General features: G+C 41.1%; 1 protein-coding gene across 1 annotated transcript in view; it reads left to right on the forward strand.

The window, feature by feature from the left end:
- zfpm1 (zinc finger protein, FOG family member 1) overlaps positions 1–13,100 on the forward strand; it is a 152,454-nt gene extending 139,354 nt beyond the window's left edge. Inside the window, exons 5-9 of the mRNA XM_061821705.1 lie at positions 3,735–3,837; positions 4,063–4,308; positions 4,725–4,958; positions 5,063–5,305; positions 7,323–13,100. Of these exons, the coding sequence (XP_061677689.1) occupies positions 3,735–3,837; positions 4,063–4,308; positions 4,725–4,958; positions 5,063–5,305; positions 7,323–9,898 (3,402 nt within the window). The 3' untranslated portion in view covers positions 9,899–13,100. The remainder of the gene's footprint in view (positions 1–3,734; positions 3,838–4,062; positions 4,309–4,724; positions 4,959–5,062; positions 5,306–7,322) is intronic.
- The last annotated feature ends 1,162 nt before the right edge of the window (positions 13,101–14,262 follow it).

Raw genomic sequence — 14,262 nt, forward strand, 5'->3', positions numbered from 1 at the left:
GGGGTTGGTAGAGAGACCCGCGTGTTTGAGTGTGCTTACAAATGTGATGTAGGAATTGAATTGACTTTAATAAGAGAAGGTGGCTTGGAGTTCAGTCGCTGTGTTTCTGCCAGCATACACATTGGCATGTTAGTGCTGTAAAGAAAAGACATGCTGTTGGGGAGTGAGCATAGCGTTGTGCATGTTGTGAGAGAGTGTGCGGGTGTGCGTGCGCACGTGCGTGTGGTGGGGCTGTGGGAGTGAGGGGTTAATATCAGACCAAATAATTAGATTCGCTATCGTCTCAGCAGCAGCAGTGCGGGGATCAGGCAGATTAAAGCCAGGCTCAAGGCTATTTAATATTCATGAGGGGACCAGGGTCCGGGCTTAGACTGGGGCTCAAAGACTCTCCTCCGGCTGATGGGGCTTAAGGCAGCTCTCTCCACCAAGATGGAGCTGTAGCAGAGAGGCCTGACTGATAGATGGAAGACTGCGCTGATAGACAGAATGACTGAAAAGAAAATGTCTTGGCGTTGAATAACTCTTCATCTTTATGAATTTATGGAATATTATCAAATTAACTAATAACTGAAATGCTTGGGATGTGATAGTCTGCGTACAATGTATATCCTCTACTTTCAGGTCTTCAACCATCCCGTGTTTCAGTGTAGAATACTAAAGCCTTTATTAGTTCTGCAATGAGGAAATTCAGGACATACTGTCAACAAGTTTCCACCAAAGTCAGTATATAAACTGTTGATGAGTCTCTGACTTTAAATCATAAGGTGTTCATATGTCACATCCAACACATCATATTACAGCCTGGATATTTTTACTCGGATTTGAATCCGGCCTTGCCTGTTTGTACTTTGCATGTACTTCCCGTACCTGTGTAGGTTTCCTCCAGGTACTCCGGTTTTCTCCCACATCCCAAAAACACGCATGGTAGGTTAATTGAAAACTATAAATTTCCCGCAGGTGTGAATGTGAGTGTCGATGTTTGCTTGTTACTGTGTGCCCTGCGATTGGCAGGCAACCAGTGCCGTATCTCTTACATGAAGTCACCTCGGACAGGCTCCAGCACGCTTGTGTGCAAAGTAAGGATAAGCGATATAGAAAATGGATGGATGGATGGATGGATAGATGGAGTTGGAATTGTTGCTTTCTCTGGTGAAATTGCAAGACCATAACATCAAGACTGATTCTTGTTAACGTCTTTAGTCACGAGTTTCATCCTATTAACTTAAGCAGCGTTCCTATGGACAACTCAGCAAAATTCTTGAAAAGACTCAAAGAAAAGAGACCAAAATTATGACTTAATTATAGATTTCCAACGTCATAGAGCTTTGTGGTAATTTCTGGTACAGAACAACAATTCTTCATGTTCATTCCAGACTACAATATTTTTGTGCACTCACTGCATTTAAGGATATGCTGGCTTGGCTTGTCATTTGTTTATATTGTTAACCTTGTTAAAAAATTTCCTTTGTCTTAAAGTTAGGCTTACATCTTATTTTTGGGTTCAACGTGCAATTTTTTTGTTTGTAACTGTTGTTTTATCACTAATGAGATGATCTAATCAATTTGTAAGAGCATGGTCCAACATCAGCATGACAAAAACAGATAATCATTTACTCAATGTAAAGATAATTAGTCATCACTTTGGGAATTTTGGTCCTAGATTTCAGTTACTCAGAAGCCCATATTTTGCTTTTTATGCATGTGTATGGATGTGTGTTTGTGTTTTCCACTGGCGTGCTACTGAGTTCTCCCCATTGCCCTATCAGAATGAATTCCAAAGTCGTGGCTATGATGAATTAGTCTGAAACAAATTGCAAGTACTTAGGACTCAGGTGGCTCCAGCATTGGGTTACAAATTAAAACAAAAGCTGAGTCGTATCTTCCCATCAGCTTCAGTTCGCCGTGAAATACAATACGCTCGGCCTCGATCTCTGCTGGAGAACAGAACGAGAAGCTTCTTACTTCCATCCAAAACAATCCCATGTATAATTTCCATTTTTTTCAGGTGTTTCAATTCTCCAGCATGTGTTGTTTTTGGATCATTACCCACATCACAACAGGTACAAGAGAAATATCAGGACTTAATCCTACAACAGATTTAAGAATGTTGGCCTTTTCCCAACCTCCAACACTGATGCACATCTTCAATCGGATGATTAATTTTCACCCCTGCCATGTAGCCTTTGTATGCAGACAGTACTGTACTGAGAACTTAGTAATAGCGTCTATCTAATAAATCTGAAATAAGTCATTTTGAGTCATATGATGGCGGCATGGTGGATCAACTGGTTAAATCGTTGTCCTCACAGTTTTGATGACCGGGGTTCAAAACCCAGCCCTGCCTGTGCGGAGTTTGCATGGCCTCCTTGTGCCTGCGTGGGTTTTCTCCAGGCACGCCGGTTCCCTCCCCCATCCCAAAAACATGCAACATTAATTGGACTCTCTAAATTGCCCCTAGATGTGATTGTGAGTGTGACTGTCGTTTGTCTCTATGTGTCCTGCGATTGGCTGTCAACCAGTTCAGGGTGTACCACACCTCCTGCCCGTTGACAGCTGGGATAGGCTCCAGCACTCCCTGCGACCCTCGTGAGGATAAGCGGCAAAGAAAATGGATGGATGGAAATTGCCAATAGGTGTGATTGTGAGGGCGACTGGTTTTGCAACTGTTGTCTGTCCCCATGTGCCCTGCGATTGGCTGTTGATCAGTTCAGGGTGCACCCTGCCTCCTGCCTAGTGACAGCTGGGATTGGCTCGGGCTCTCCCACGACCCTAACGGGGATAACCGGTTCAGAAATTGGATGAATGGAGTTGTATGATGTATTTTTTACACACAGATAAACCATATTTTATATTTTAAAGTCTTGTCAAATAACATTTCTAATTTTAAAAAGTTTTTCGTTTTTTATAGCTAAAGTTCCTCTTGATGAAAATGGACCAATGCCTTATCTGTGAAGTGACATTGAAGCAATGCTTCCCCCAACTGGCTATTAAACGTCAGTGCATATGTCATAAGATTTCTATTTATGAATGAAGGCACTGGCCTCTACAAAGTACATAATGTAAGTTATATCGTGTGTCGTGTCAGAGCAACAATTGTCTTTTTCAGTTACAATAGTATTTGCTGAATCCGCATTGCTTCCAATGTATCTATAGGGATCAGCTAAAGTGATGACAAACAGCCCGCGACTGACCAGGGTGCTCGAAAATTATTTCACTGGGCCCCAAATCCCTAGCAACACCACTGACAGGGATCAATCATGTTCTGGCAGATAGTTCAATGATTCCCCTTGTCTTCCTTTTGTATCTGAGACTGTTTCCGAGGATCTCTCTCCATATTTCCTTCATGTCCTTGTCTCTATTTTTTTGTTCAAGTTCATTTTCTCAATTGCTTCTTCTGTCAATAACTGGAGTAAATGAAAAGCGTTTGGGAAAATTAACTGCCTTACATGCCTCCTTTATCTGTTTATATATTCCATCCATCCGCCCGTCCGTCCGTCTGTCCATTATCTCATTATCTGAGTCACTGATCCTCACAAGGGTCACAGGAGTGCTGGAGTCAATCCCAGCTATCCTCGGTCAGGAGGGAGAGTACACCCTGAACTGGTTGCCAGCCAATCGCAGGGGAAGAACAAAGACATTTTCAATCACTAGCTATATGTGCAATTCTTGCATTATGATTAAGGAGATTTGTATATTCACGCCTTATGTTCTGTTGTGTATCTCTTTTTATGTAGGATTCTAGTTGGACCTTAGTGTGTGAGGTTCCAGATTGTTGGATTACCCGTCTTGCTTTGACCACTGACCCAAAAGATGCCAACTGTACCATCTACAGTCAAGGTGAGATTGACAGCAGAGATATTGCTTTGGCCACTTGCTGAATAAATTAACTCTCTATGTCACATAATTATTCTTACCTTAAGAGCTCCATTGCATATCATATATTAATAGAAAAAGAAGTTCAGTTTAATCTGTAACTACATACAATTAATATTTTAAGTGGGTTTAAAAATGGTAAGGTGTGACAATAATTTACTCTTGTGTCTTGAATCTGTGTGTTTTCAGGCAAAGAGTTATTCTGCAAGGTGACCAGGGACATTTGTGTAGCAGAAAGGCTTCTGGCCACTCTTTTGCTTCCTCAAAAGCCCCACTCCCTTCCCACCAGGGGTTCACCTCTTCTCAACATTGTCACCCCAAAAACATCTGCGATAAAGGAAGAGCCTTTGTATCCTGCAGTCCTCCACACAGACATCCAGCTCCTCCCACAGCAAGCCGGCATGGCTGCTATCTTGGCTACTGCTGTTGTCAATAGTAAGTGTTGTTTTAACAGGATTAATATAAGGTATTACAAAAGAGATTACATTCTCATTCCTCATTGTACATATTCTCCAATAGAAGTATTTAACAAGGATTATTTAAAAAAAAAAAAAAAAAACTATTGCGCTATTGACTTTAGCCACATGATGGCAATGTGGGACTTTAAGAGTGAGCACCAGCTTTCAGAAATTGCTATGTGACTGCTAAATTTATTATTTATGCTAAATTATCTTTGGCCGATGCATACTGCACTGCATTTTTAAATTTAAATTGGTACAACTAACAACCAGTAAAGTGACCCCACACCCAACAAACTGCTGCAAGAACAAGGCATTTGAAAGGGTTTAAAGTGTCTTAAAATATAGTGTGAATCAGCTCAACTGAATGTATGTTGTGATGTCTGTGATCAGAGGACATTTTCCCATGCAAAGACTGTGGGATTTGGTACAGAAGTGAAAGGAACCTGCAAGCCCACCTCATGTACTACTGTGCCAGCCGACAGAAACAGCCAACTGCTTCCTCTTCCCCACCGCAAGACAAACCTAAAGAGTCCTACCCCAATGAACGCATCTGCCCCTTTCCTCAGTGTAACAAGAGCTGCCCCAGTGCAAGTTCCCTGGAGATTCACATGCGTACGCATAGCGGTAAGAACAATCTATCTATAAATTACCAAGTCTGACCATGCATGAGTAAGTTAGTTTAGCAATAATTTTCTTTCCTTCATTTCAACTTGCTGTTCTTCCCACAGGTGAGCGGCCATTTGTCTGCCTCATCTGTATGTCGGCCTTCACCACGAAAGCAAACTGTGAGCGCCATTTAAAAGTCCACACTGACACGTTAAATGGGCTGTGTCACGGCTGCGGCTTTGTTTCAACCACAAGGGATATTCTTTACAGCCATTTGGTTACGAGCCACATGGTTTGTCAGCCTGGATCCCACAGTGAGGTCTATTCCCCAGGGCCAGGCCTGCCTAAATTGGCTTTATCCACTGGTGAGTCACATGATCAGGGACAAATTAGAAATATCTCATGCACATGTAAGATGTACAGTAAGGTGTAATGTCTTAGAACATTGATTTCCTTTTTGTCCAAAAAGGAGCATAGGAAGAAATTTCGACCGTTGTCAGAATCAATTATTATACACGATCCCCGCCTGACCATACAGTCTGGCTATGTACTATATTAGATATTCACACAAAAAAAGTTTGTAAATGATTATTTATATACCTCGTTTCCAAACTGTGACTGTAACATGGCAGTTAGATGGCTCCAACGTAACAGAAAAGTCATTGTTATTATTCCCCCTCCTGTTGTTCACTCAAACAACTAAAGTCTTCATCTTCAGTATCGAGTTGAAGAGCCTTAGAAAGTCTCACACACTACTTCAATCTCTCAGTCGCTCTCAATGTCATTTTCATCTTGACTTACTGCTGAGGTTGTGCTTTTTTCCTCACGTAGCATTCCAACCTTTTAGTCGGTTGGTGATAGTAGATTCCTTCACGCTGCTCGACACGTTTAAAATCCACTGGCAGACCTCAAAAAATGAAGACCTTCGCATGCAGACAATTTTTATGAAAGATTTTGAGTTAAACTAAAAATGGATATTTTGCCTTCATGCCTGTTGTGTTGCATCCTGCTTTGAGGGCACTAGAAACTAGCCCCATCTTCTCCTAGACAAGCTAGAGTTAACTTTGTCTTCTACGGGGAATTTAGGTAGATTCTTCTTCTTCTACGCACAATAGACGTAGATTCGTCATCTCCTATGTGCGTTAAAAGTAAAGTCTTCTTCTACGCACTGTAAGCGTCTGCATATGCCGAAACCCGAATGCATGGTATGGAACAGCCATGTTTCTTTTGAACAGGTTTTTGTCTTACCTTTAAACTGATAGCCGCTTGTGAAAAATAATAACATCAATATTTTACCTGCATCATTAAATATTCCACATGGTTCACAGTGCATGAAAAAAGTCATGGCTTGTTGTCTGGAAAATATGGTAAACTAAAAAAAGAAACATTTGAAACAATTTGCCATTTCTTAAAAGCATTTGCACTCAAATCTCCACATCAAAAGACATTCATGTTCGAATAACAAGAATGCACTAAATTTTGCTAAAGGTAACCAAGGTCTTTTAGACTTAGCTTGGAAATGATCAGCTATATACATACATCAAAAATTAAAAATGACATTTTGTTAATATCCTATCAAAAGGATTTGTACAAGAAAGATGCTAGATGTAGTTGTATTTGAATGACAGTTGAGAAGGATGCACATTTCAGCATACTCTGGAGAAATATCCACATTTTTTGTAATCCTGAAGCCTCGTTTTATACACTTGGCAATTTTTCTCCATCCATCCATTTTCAACACCATTTACCCTGGTTAGTGTTGTGGGGCGCTGGAGCCTATCCCAGCTGACTTCAGGCGAAAGGCAGACTAAATCCTGAATAGGTTACCAATCAGTCTCAGGGCACATATTGAAACGGACAACCATTCGCACTTAAATTAATTCTGTCACTGGGGGTGAACGAAGCCCATGGTACTCAGTTTCATGGTTATCTTATCCGTTTTATATTCAAAATATCCAAGGCCACAGTAATATAAGTACAAAGATTGGAAGACTAGTTTAGAACCAGTGGAGACACTCTCCACTGGTGTGCACTCACAGAAGCACAACATTGCTGTACATCAGCTGTGGGAAGTGCAGTCGTGCAGACATTCTCTACAGAATTGCTCCATAATCTGCTCAGTATGATATTGATAGCACAGGCATTCAGAACAAATAGAGAGAGCGTGATTAATTTTCACCATCATCAGTGAAGGAAATTTAGTCCACCCAAAGGTCCTCAACCATGAGTTGAAATTTCAAAACTGGTTTTAGCAAAACTTTGGAATATGTAATTCTGCATGTTTAACATAAAGGCATCCAATCAGATTAAATCAATACAATGTTTTAAATTATATGTTCTTGTCACAAAGGAACAACTGACTTAACTTCTTTTCCCCGTCAGTTCTCAGCCCAGGAGACTCTGGTGTGGTACTGAAGTGTCAAGTCTGTGGTCACAACTCTGACTCCCCTTCCCAGTTGCAGCAGCATGTACGAACCCACCTGGAAGTGAGAGTCCCCACTGAAAGGAGTCCCACCCCTTGTCAAAGTACACCATCATCTGTTGACCAGCTTCAGCCATCTACACCAGAGGGTGAGCCACTAGGATGTGTCCCTAAATCAGATTCCTCCAGCCCGGGTGCTAATGGGGGCTCTGCCACTCCACGTGGCTCCAGTCCTCCTGACACTCAAACCAACACCTTTAGAATCAAAGAAGAGCCGCGCTCAGAATCTGAGACAGAAGAACACCAAATGGACTTTAAGGACAGCGAAGAGGTTGACCAGAAAGCAGAGGGGAAGACAAAGGAAAGACAAACTACCAACTTCATTTGTCAGACATCAAATTCTCCAAAAAGTCCTGCTACGCCAGCAGTGAAGGCAGAACCAACAAGTCCCACTCCTGCTTGTAGCCCAACTCATTTAGGTGGTGCTGGGTCAGTGTTCCCCAGTGGATCAATTTTTTTGCCTCAGTACTTGTTTAACCCTGAAACAGCCATTTTGCCTCAGGCCTCAGAGATCCTAGCTAAAATGTCTGAGATGGTTCACACCCGTCTGAAACAGGGCCAGACAATTCCTCAAAATAACGCAACCACCTTTTTCCCCTCTGCACCAACCGTACCAACAGCCACAGCAACTCCTCTCAAAGGGGCTACCTGCTTTGAGTGTGATATTACATTTAACAATGTAAACAATTTCTATGCACACAAGAGACTTTACTGCTCCAGTAGGCACCATGGAGAAAGTACAACTTCATCTTTGGGCCCTGGATCAGCGAGCGATACTTCTCCAGCCACTGCGCAACCCAGCAAGGCACAAGATTCATCTGCATCTCCTCATGATGGAGCAGCGAGCAGAGCAGCCTCTGCCTCTCCGTCTGAAACTGAACCTGCTACAGATGGTGGCGCTGCAGAATCCAAGAGAGTGTTGGTGAAGACAGAAACCCCTACAGGTCGGGAAGGTGTATCATCCTCTTCAGAAGGTGAGGGTGTAGGCAGTAGAGGACGAGCAAGTGAAGGTAGCCAGAGCCCCGCCAGCGGTTCAGCTGAAGACCTGGATGATGATCCCAGCAGAACCTTTTGTGAGGCCTGCAACATTCGCTTCAGTCGTCATGAAAACTACACTGTTCACAAACGCTTTTACTGTGCATCACGCCATGACCCATCCAACCAGCGAGCCATACATATGGCGAAGGCAACCGCCATAGCAGCCTTCCATCCTCAGCCCATTCGTACACGCAAGAGAAAAAAGATGTATGAAATTCATATGGCGCGAACAGAAGCCTTAGCAGCGGCTGCCGCTGCTGCCGCTTCCGCTCCATCTCCTTCTGTACTTGGCCTGGCAGTGAAACAAGAGGTTTCTCCTAGTGGTACAGGCAGCTCTAGTCCTGAAGGCGATGGTCCAATTGATCTGAGCAAGAGGCCCCGCCTCAAAGAAGGTCCTCGGCATGGTACGAGCGGTATTCTTCCTGCCTTGGCGCTCACTGATTACCATAAGTGCACCGCTTGCAGTATCAGCTTCAACAGCATTGAGAATTATTTGGCTCATAAAACCTACTATTGCCCTGCCACCACACTCCAACAGCATACCTTAGAGCAGCTCCACAGGCTCAAAAGATCAGCTTCTACCTCTCCGAAAAGTAAGTCTCAACAGGAGCGCCAAGATCTTCTGCATCCTATGGACTCTAAACTCCTCCCTGCAGATTGGGTGACACAGGCGCAAGGCTCGTCAACCAGTCCTCGCACCTCAGCCTTAACCGCCTCCGATGCCACAACTCCTCCTGATGCAATAAGCATACTTGCGGCTACACCAAGAGCAGGTACCACAGGTATCAGCACGTCTTCGTCTTCTCAGATGGTCTGTCCATATTGTCCTAATAGGCCCATCACCTGTGACCTAATGGAGCACTTCAAGACTATACACGGCCTGGTTGTATCTGTTCAATCGCCACAAGAGGCTCAACCCCAGCCAGGCAGTAGAGTTAGTCCTAGCCCAAGCCTTAGTCCGAGAGACGGAGTCACAGCCACCACCTCCAGTAGCCCAAGTGGTACGTCGAAATTGGTTCCTCCCATTCACAGAGATAGTATTAATGGGCAGGCAAGGAGAGACACGACTTCTCCCTCCTCACCTCTGATAAATGGTAGCCCATCAGGTGAGGGTTGCTCACCGTCAGCCAGGTCACCTCAAACCGTTTCCCCCTCAAGGGCTCCTCCTCTGACTTTGTCACCTGTGCCTGACCACCGAAAAGAAGCAGTCGGGATATCGCACCTTCCAGATAAAACTTCACCAACTATTGCCTCCCATGCCCTCCCTTCACCCCTACCTGCCCTCATCCCCGGTCCCAAAGCCCCAGTCAACTCCCCGGTCCAGAACGGTAACTCCCGCTACTGTAGGCTGTGCAATATTAGGTTCAGCAGCCTCTCTACATTCATAGCTCATAAAAAATACTACTGTTCATCCCACAGTGCTGAACATGTCAAGTGAGCTGAGAAATTCCCCTTCACCTCTTTCTCCTTCCCTTCTTTTATCTGACTGAGTAGACGTTACTCCGAAATCAGCAAGTCTTTGCAGGTTGGTGTCAAAGTTGCACTCAGTTGGCATGACCATTAATCTCGGTAGGTGGCTGTTACTCATCAGAAGGCCCTGGTGTCCATTTGCTCCTGAGCACAATTTGCCAGTGATTTTACTCAATGACGGGTCAACAGCACTGTGAGCTGAAAGTGATCCCACCTGTTTTGTCTACCTGCACACTAAAGGGTGCCTCAACCTCTAGGTCACAGTCTTGTCCCAAATTAAACACCAACCAATTGTCAATATTTTGCAATCTGGGACGGTAAAAAAAAAAAAAAAAAACAATCTTTGTGATCAATCTCATTCTGTCTTTGTTGAACTGAAAGCAGCAATTACACTCTGACAGTTGACTGGTGATGATGATAGCGTAACCATGACGCTGATTATGGCAAATCTTGTCTTTTGATGTTGGTCCAGGAATAACAGAAGAATAATCTCTTCTGTGGAAAAGACTTGATCATGTGTAATGTTTTTATTATCTGTGCATAGTCTACGATGTCTAAAAAAGAATTCTATAATACATTTGGTTTCAACACTGGCACATTTATGCTTACTAAAAGAAGCTAAGGTATTTTTTTTTGTTTAAAAAAAAAAGAAAAATGTGGTATGAACTGTTACTAATTAATGAAGGATATTTCAAAATTGACTTTTTTCTTTCATACAAACGTGTTTTTTTTCTCTTCAAATGCAAGGGACAGACAAATGTGAAATATTTATCTTGTAGTCCTCACTGATTTCATGTCAACAGAAAACTACCTACATAAAGTCGAAGGGTATTTTTATTTGTTATTTGCTTTGTTTTCATGCTGTTAGAAAGGACTGTGTGGCTGTTGGTGTTTTGAAGTGTTTTTTGTACATATCTAATATCTTATAGCTGAGGCTACACTGAGTTTTCTTTTCATATGAGCATTATTTCATCTGTTCTTGTCAATCTGTTGGTGAAAAAAATCTGAGTGGATTAATCGACTTGTGGATTCACAGCACCAGTTGATCCAATCGTCACTCATGGCTTCAGAGTATTTTGGACACAGCTGCTTAAAGTATTTAATGTGATAGTAATAAAGTCGCCCTCCAAAGCTATTCAACATCTAAACTATGATATAATCCTGGCTTTTATTTACAGTACCTGTATCTTTTGGCCTCAAAGAGCCCACACTTTTGCTTTTTTTTTCCTGTCTTTTTAGTATAATATGACGTGACCGAAATGAACCCATGCAATTCAATATGCATTCTTTATTTTCTGTCTTTTTTTTTAACAATGATTGTTTCTGTTCATCTTGCGAATGATCAGGTGGTCAAGTGTCATTAAAGCGCCTGATTCACTTTAGGTGCCCACATTTCTTTCTTCTCATTTCTAAATAACTATGTCCTCATCATACATCTTGATTTCAAGGAACAAGATTAAATGTATTTTTCACATGTCTGTGCACCCCACTCTCATTTTAGCACCGAATAAATCCAAAGCTGTTAAATGTTCAGCTTGTTGCCACACATTTGAATAAACAAAATCATTGAAACGGCCTCATGGAAAAGAAAAGCTTCATACGGTTTCCTGGGATAGGAGTAAGTTGATTTTGCCACTTTCAGGTATTTTCTGGGTTTTGTGATTTTATGAAGAATTTATCTTATGAACTCCCACCCGCATTGGTGAAAAATGTAATGGTTGTAATGTAATACCCAATTGTAGGAATTTTTCCACTTGGTTAATTTTATGCTTTGCTGCATTCATTCCAACACATTTGATTTCTTCTTATTATTTTCCTTTCGGCTTGTCCTATTAGGGGTCGCCACATCATGTCATCTTTTTCCATCGAAGCCTATCTTGTGCATCTTCCTCTCTAACACCTAGTGTCCTCATGTCTTCTCTCACAACATCCATCAACCTTTTCTTTGGTCTTCCTCTCGCTCTTTTGCCTGGCAGCTCCATCCTCAGCACCCTTCTACCAATATACTCACTCTCTCGTCTCTGAACATGTCCAAACCATCTAAGTCTGCTCTCTCTAACCTCACGATCCATAATAATCCTACATTTGATTTAAAGTATTTATATAAAGTGATGACCAAACCTCTAATCAATTTTTACCATATTTTTACCTTATGTACACTAAAATTACTTAGCTTTACAGAGTCAGAATCTTGTCAGATTGTGAAGTGCTGGAATGTTTTTCCCTTCCCATTTTATTGCACTGTGTTGTTTAAAATGTATTTTAGGGATTTTTTTTCTGTAATTATTTATTTTATACAGCACTTTCCCCCATGAACAGAAATTATTCATTCTTTTTCTATTATGAAGGACCTTCCCACTTTCTTTTTCCTCAGATGTAGAAAACCACAATGAATGTCAAAAGCTCTATTTTTTATTTTCATATATTTCATTTCCACTACAAGCTTGTCCGAACTATGCATGGGAAATTAAAAAAATGCTCACAGACGTGGAAATGTACTTTATTGTGATGTCTGCTCTTATATGCACTTTTCATTCAGACCCTGAGTGGGAGATCTTGATTTTGGTAGATGTCACATTCAAATATAAAGTAAATGTTTGGACATGGGTAAATAGCTTTCCTTTATAAGTCATCTTGATGGCAGCCTGTAAAGGAACCTTGAATGAGTAATTAGCCTTTCTAGCTATAAGACGTGTGATGTTTTTAAATCAATACAATGAAGCACAGTGACAACGACAGCTTTTGCTTTCATAAATAAAAATCGCATTTAGAAAGGACTTGCTGTCATTGCTCATAAGTTGTTTATTAGCCTTTTGATCGCTTCTGTGAAACTGTGGGAGAATGCATCAAATTTTGGCAGTACAGTATTACCCATAGTGTAATGGCTTAGCAATAACATTATTAACTAATTGCTATATCTGAGACATCACAGTTAAAACCGTCACAGGCACAGCTTTAATTTAGTACTTATCATGAAAATCTCATTTTTGAAAAGATATGTATTGAACTAATACAATATGCCAATCAACCGATCAACACTTGTTAAATGTTTATGATTCCTGGCAGCATGGTAGGATCCCTGCTTGCAGCTGTGGAGTTTGGAAATTCTCCCTGTGCTTGTTGATTTTTTCCATATACTGTACTACTATTTCATTCCACACCCCAAAACATCCGTTTTAAGTTATTGGGAGAATCTCGTCCATAATTGTCTAGTTATATATGCTTGCGATGGATGGACTCCATTTACCTGCAACCCTAATTCGGACAAGCGGTATACAAAAGAGGTGGAAGAATTATTCCTCCTATTTGAAGCTTGTTTGGATGGACCTAAATCAAACAATCTCTCTTAGGTTTAAGACTAGCTGAAAATCCTGTTCAACAATAAATAACAATACAACAATAAAAATCTGTGACCATGTGACACACTTCATGTGTCATTATCATGATGATTTTTATTTTTTTCTGCATTTTTACAAATCTTGAAAAACGCATGAAGTAATAGTAGTAGTGGTATATCATTTTCTCCTGTCTTCCCACCCAGTGTAGAAAGTTAAGTAGTCATGCAGGCAGATCCCCAGGTGAATGAGAAAAGATCCCTTCGAGACACATGCAATAAATAATCTCCCTTCGCACATTTGTTTCAATAATGTGTCCTTGGAAGCAGAATATTCCATAATTGATTTTCTTGTTTTTTTTAAAGTACTTTCATATTCAATTTACAGTTTTTGGTTTGCATGTTTAACATTCATAGCGCTGAACACTTCAGAAGCAAAGAAAATTAGTTTATAAAGTGCATATTATACACAAGGTAACTCAATATGCTTTCCATGATTAAAAGCATTTAACAAATTTAATCAAACATTTAAAGCAAATGGCAAAATAACAAGTTCAATTAAAACTGCTTTTTAAAGTAGAGGTACTGTACAGGTCTTGAAAAAAAAGATGTTTTCAACCTTTTAAAAAATTGACCTCACCTCTGTTGGCAACTTATTCTATTTGTCTGCAGCATTACAACAAAATGTTCCCTCACCATGTTTGCATCGGACTCTGCGCTCCACTATTTGACCTGAGTCAGTCGATCTCAGAGGCTCAACTGGGTTTGTATTCCATAAGCATTTCTTTTGTGTATTCATGACCTAAATCATTTAGTGATTTACAGACCAGGAGCTAAACTTTAAAATCTAATCTTCTTATAATCTTCTAAAGCTGACAGGGTGCCGGTGTAAAAAAAACTTTAGAATTGGAGTACTGGAAATATGTTTTGACCTCTTTCTTCTGATCAGAATCCAAGCAATCCTTGCCTAACTTTAATTTTAAAATGCTTTCCATTTC

Source organism: Syngnathoides biaculeatus, chromosome 6 (genome assembly GCF_019802595.1).
Source record: "Syngnathoides biaculeatus isolate LvHL_M chromosome 6, ASM1980259v1, whole genome shotgun sequence".
In the NCBI taxonomy this organism is placed as follows: domain Eukaryota; kingdom Metazoa; phylum Chordata; class Actinopteri; order Syngnathiformes; family Syngnathidae; genus Syngnathoides; species Syngnathoides biaculeatus.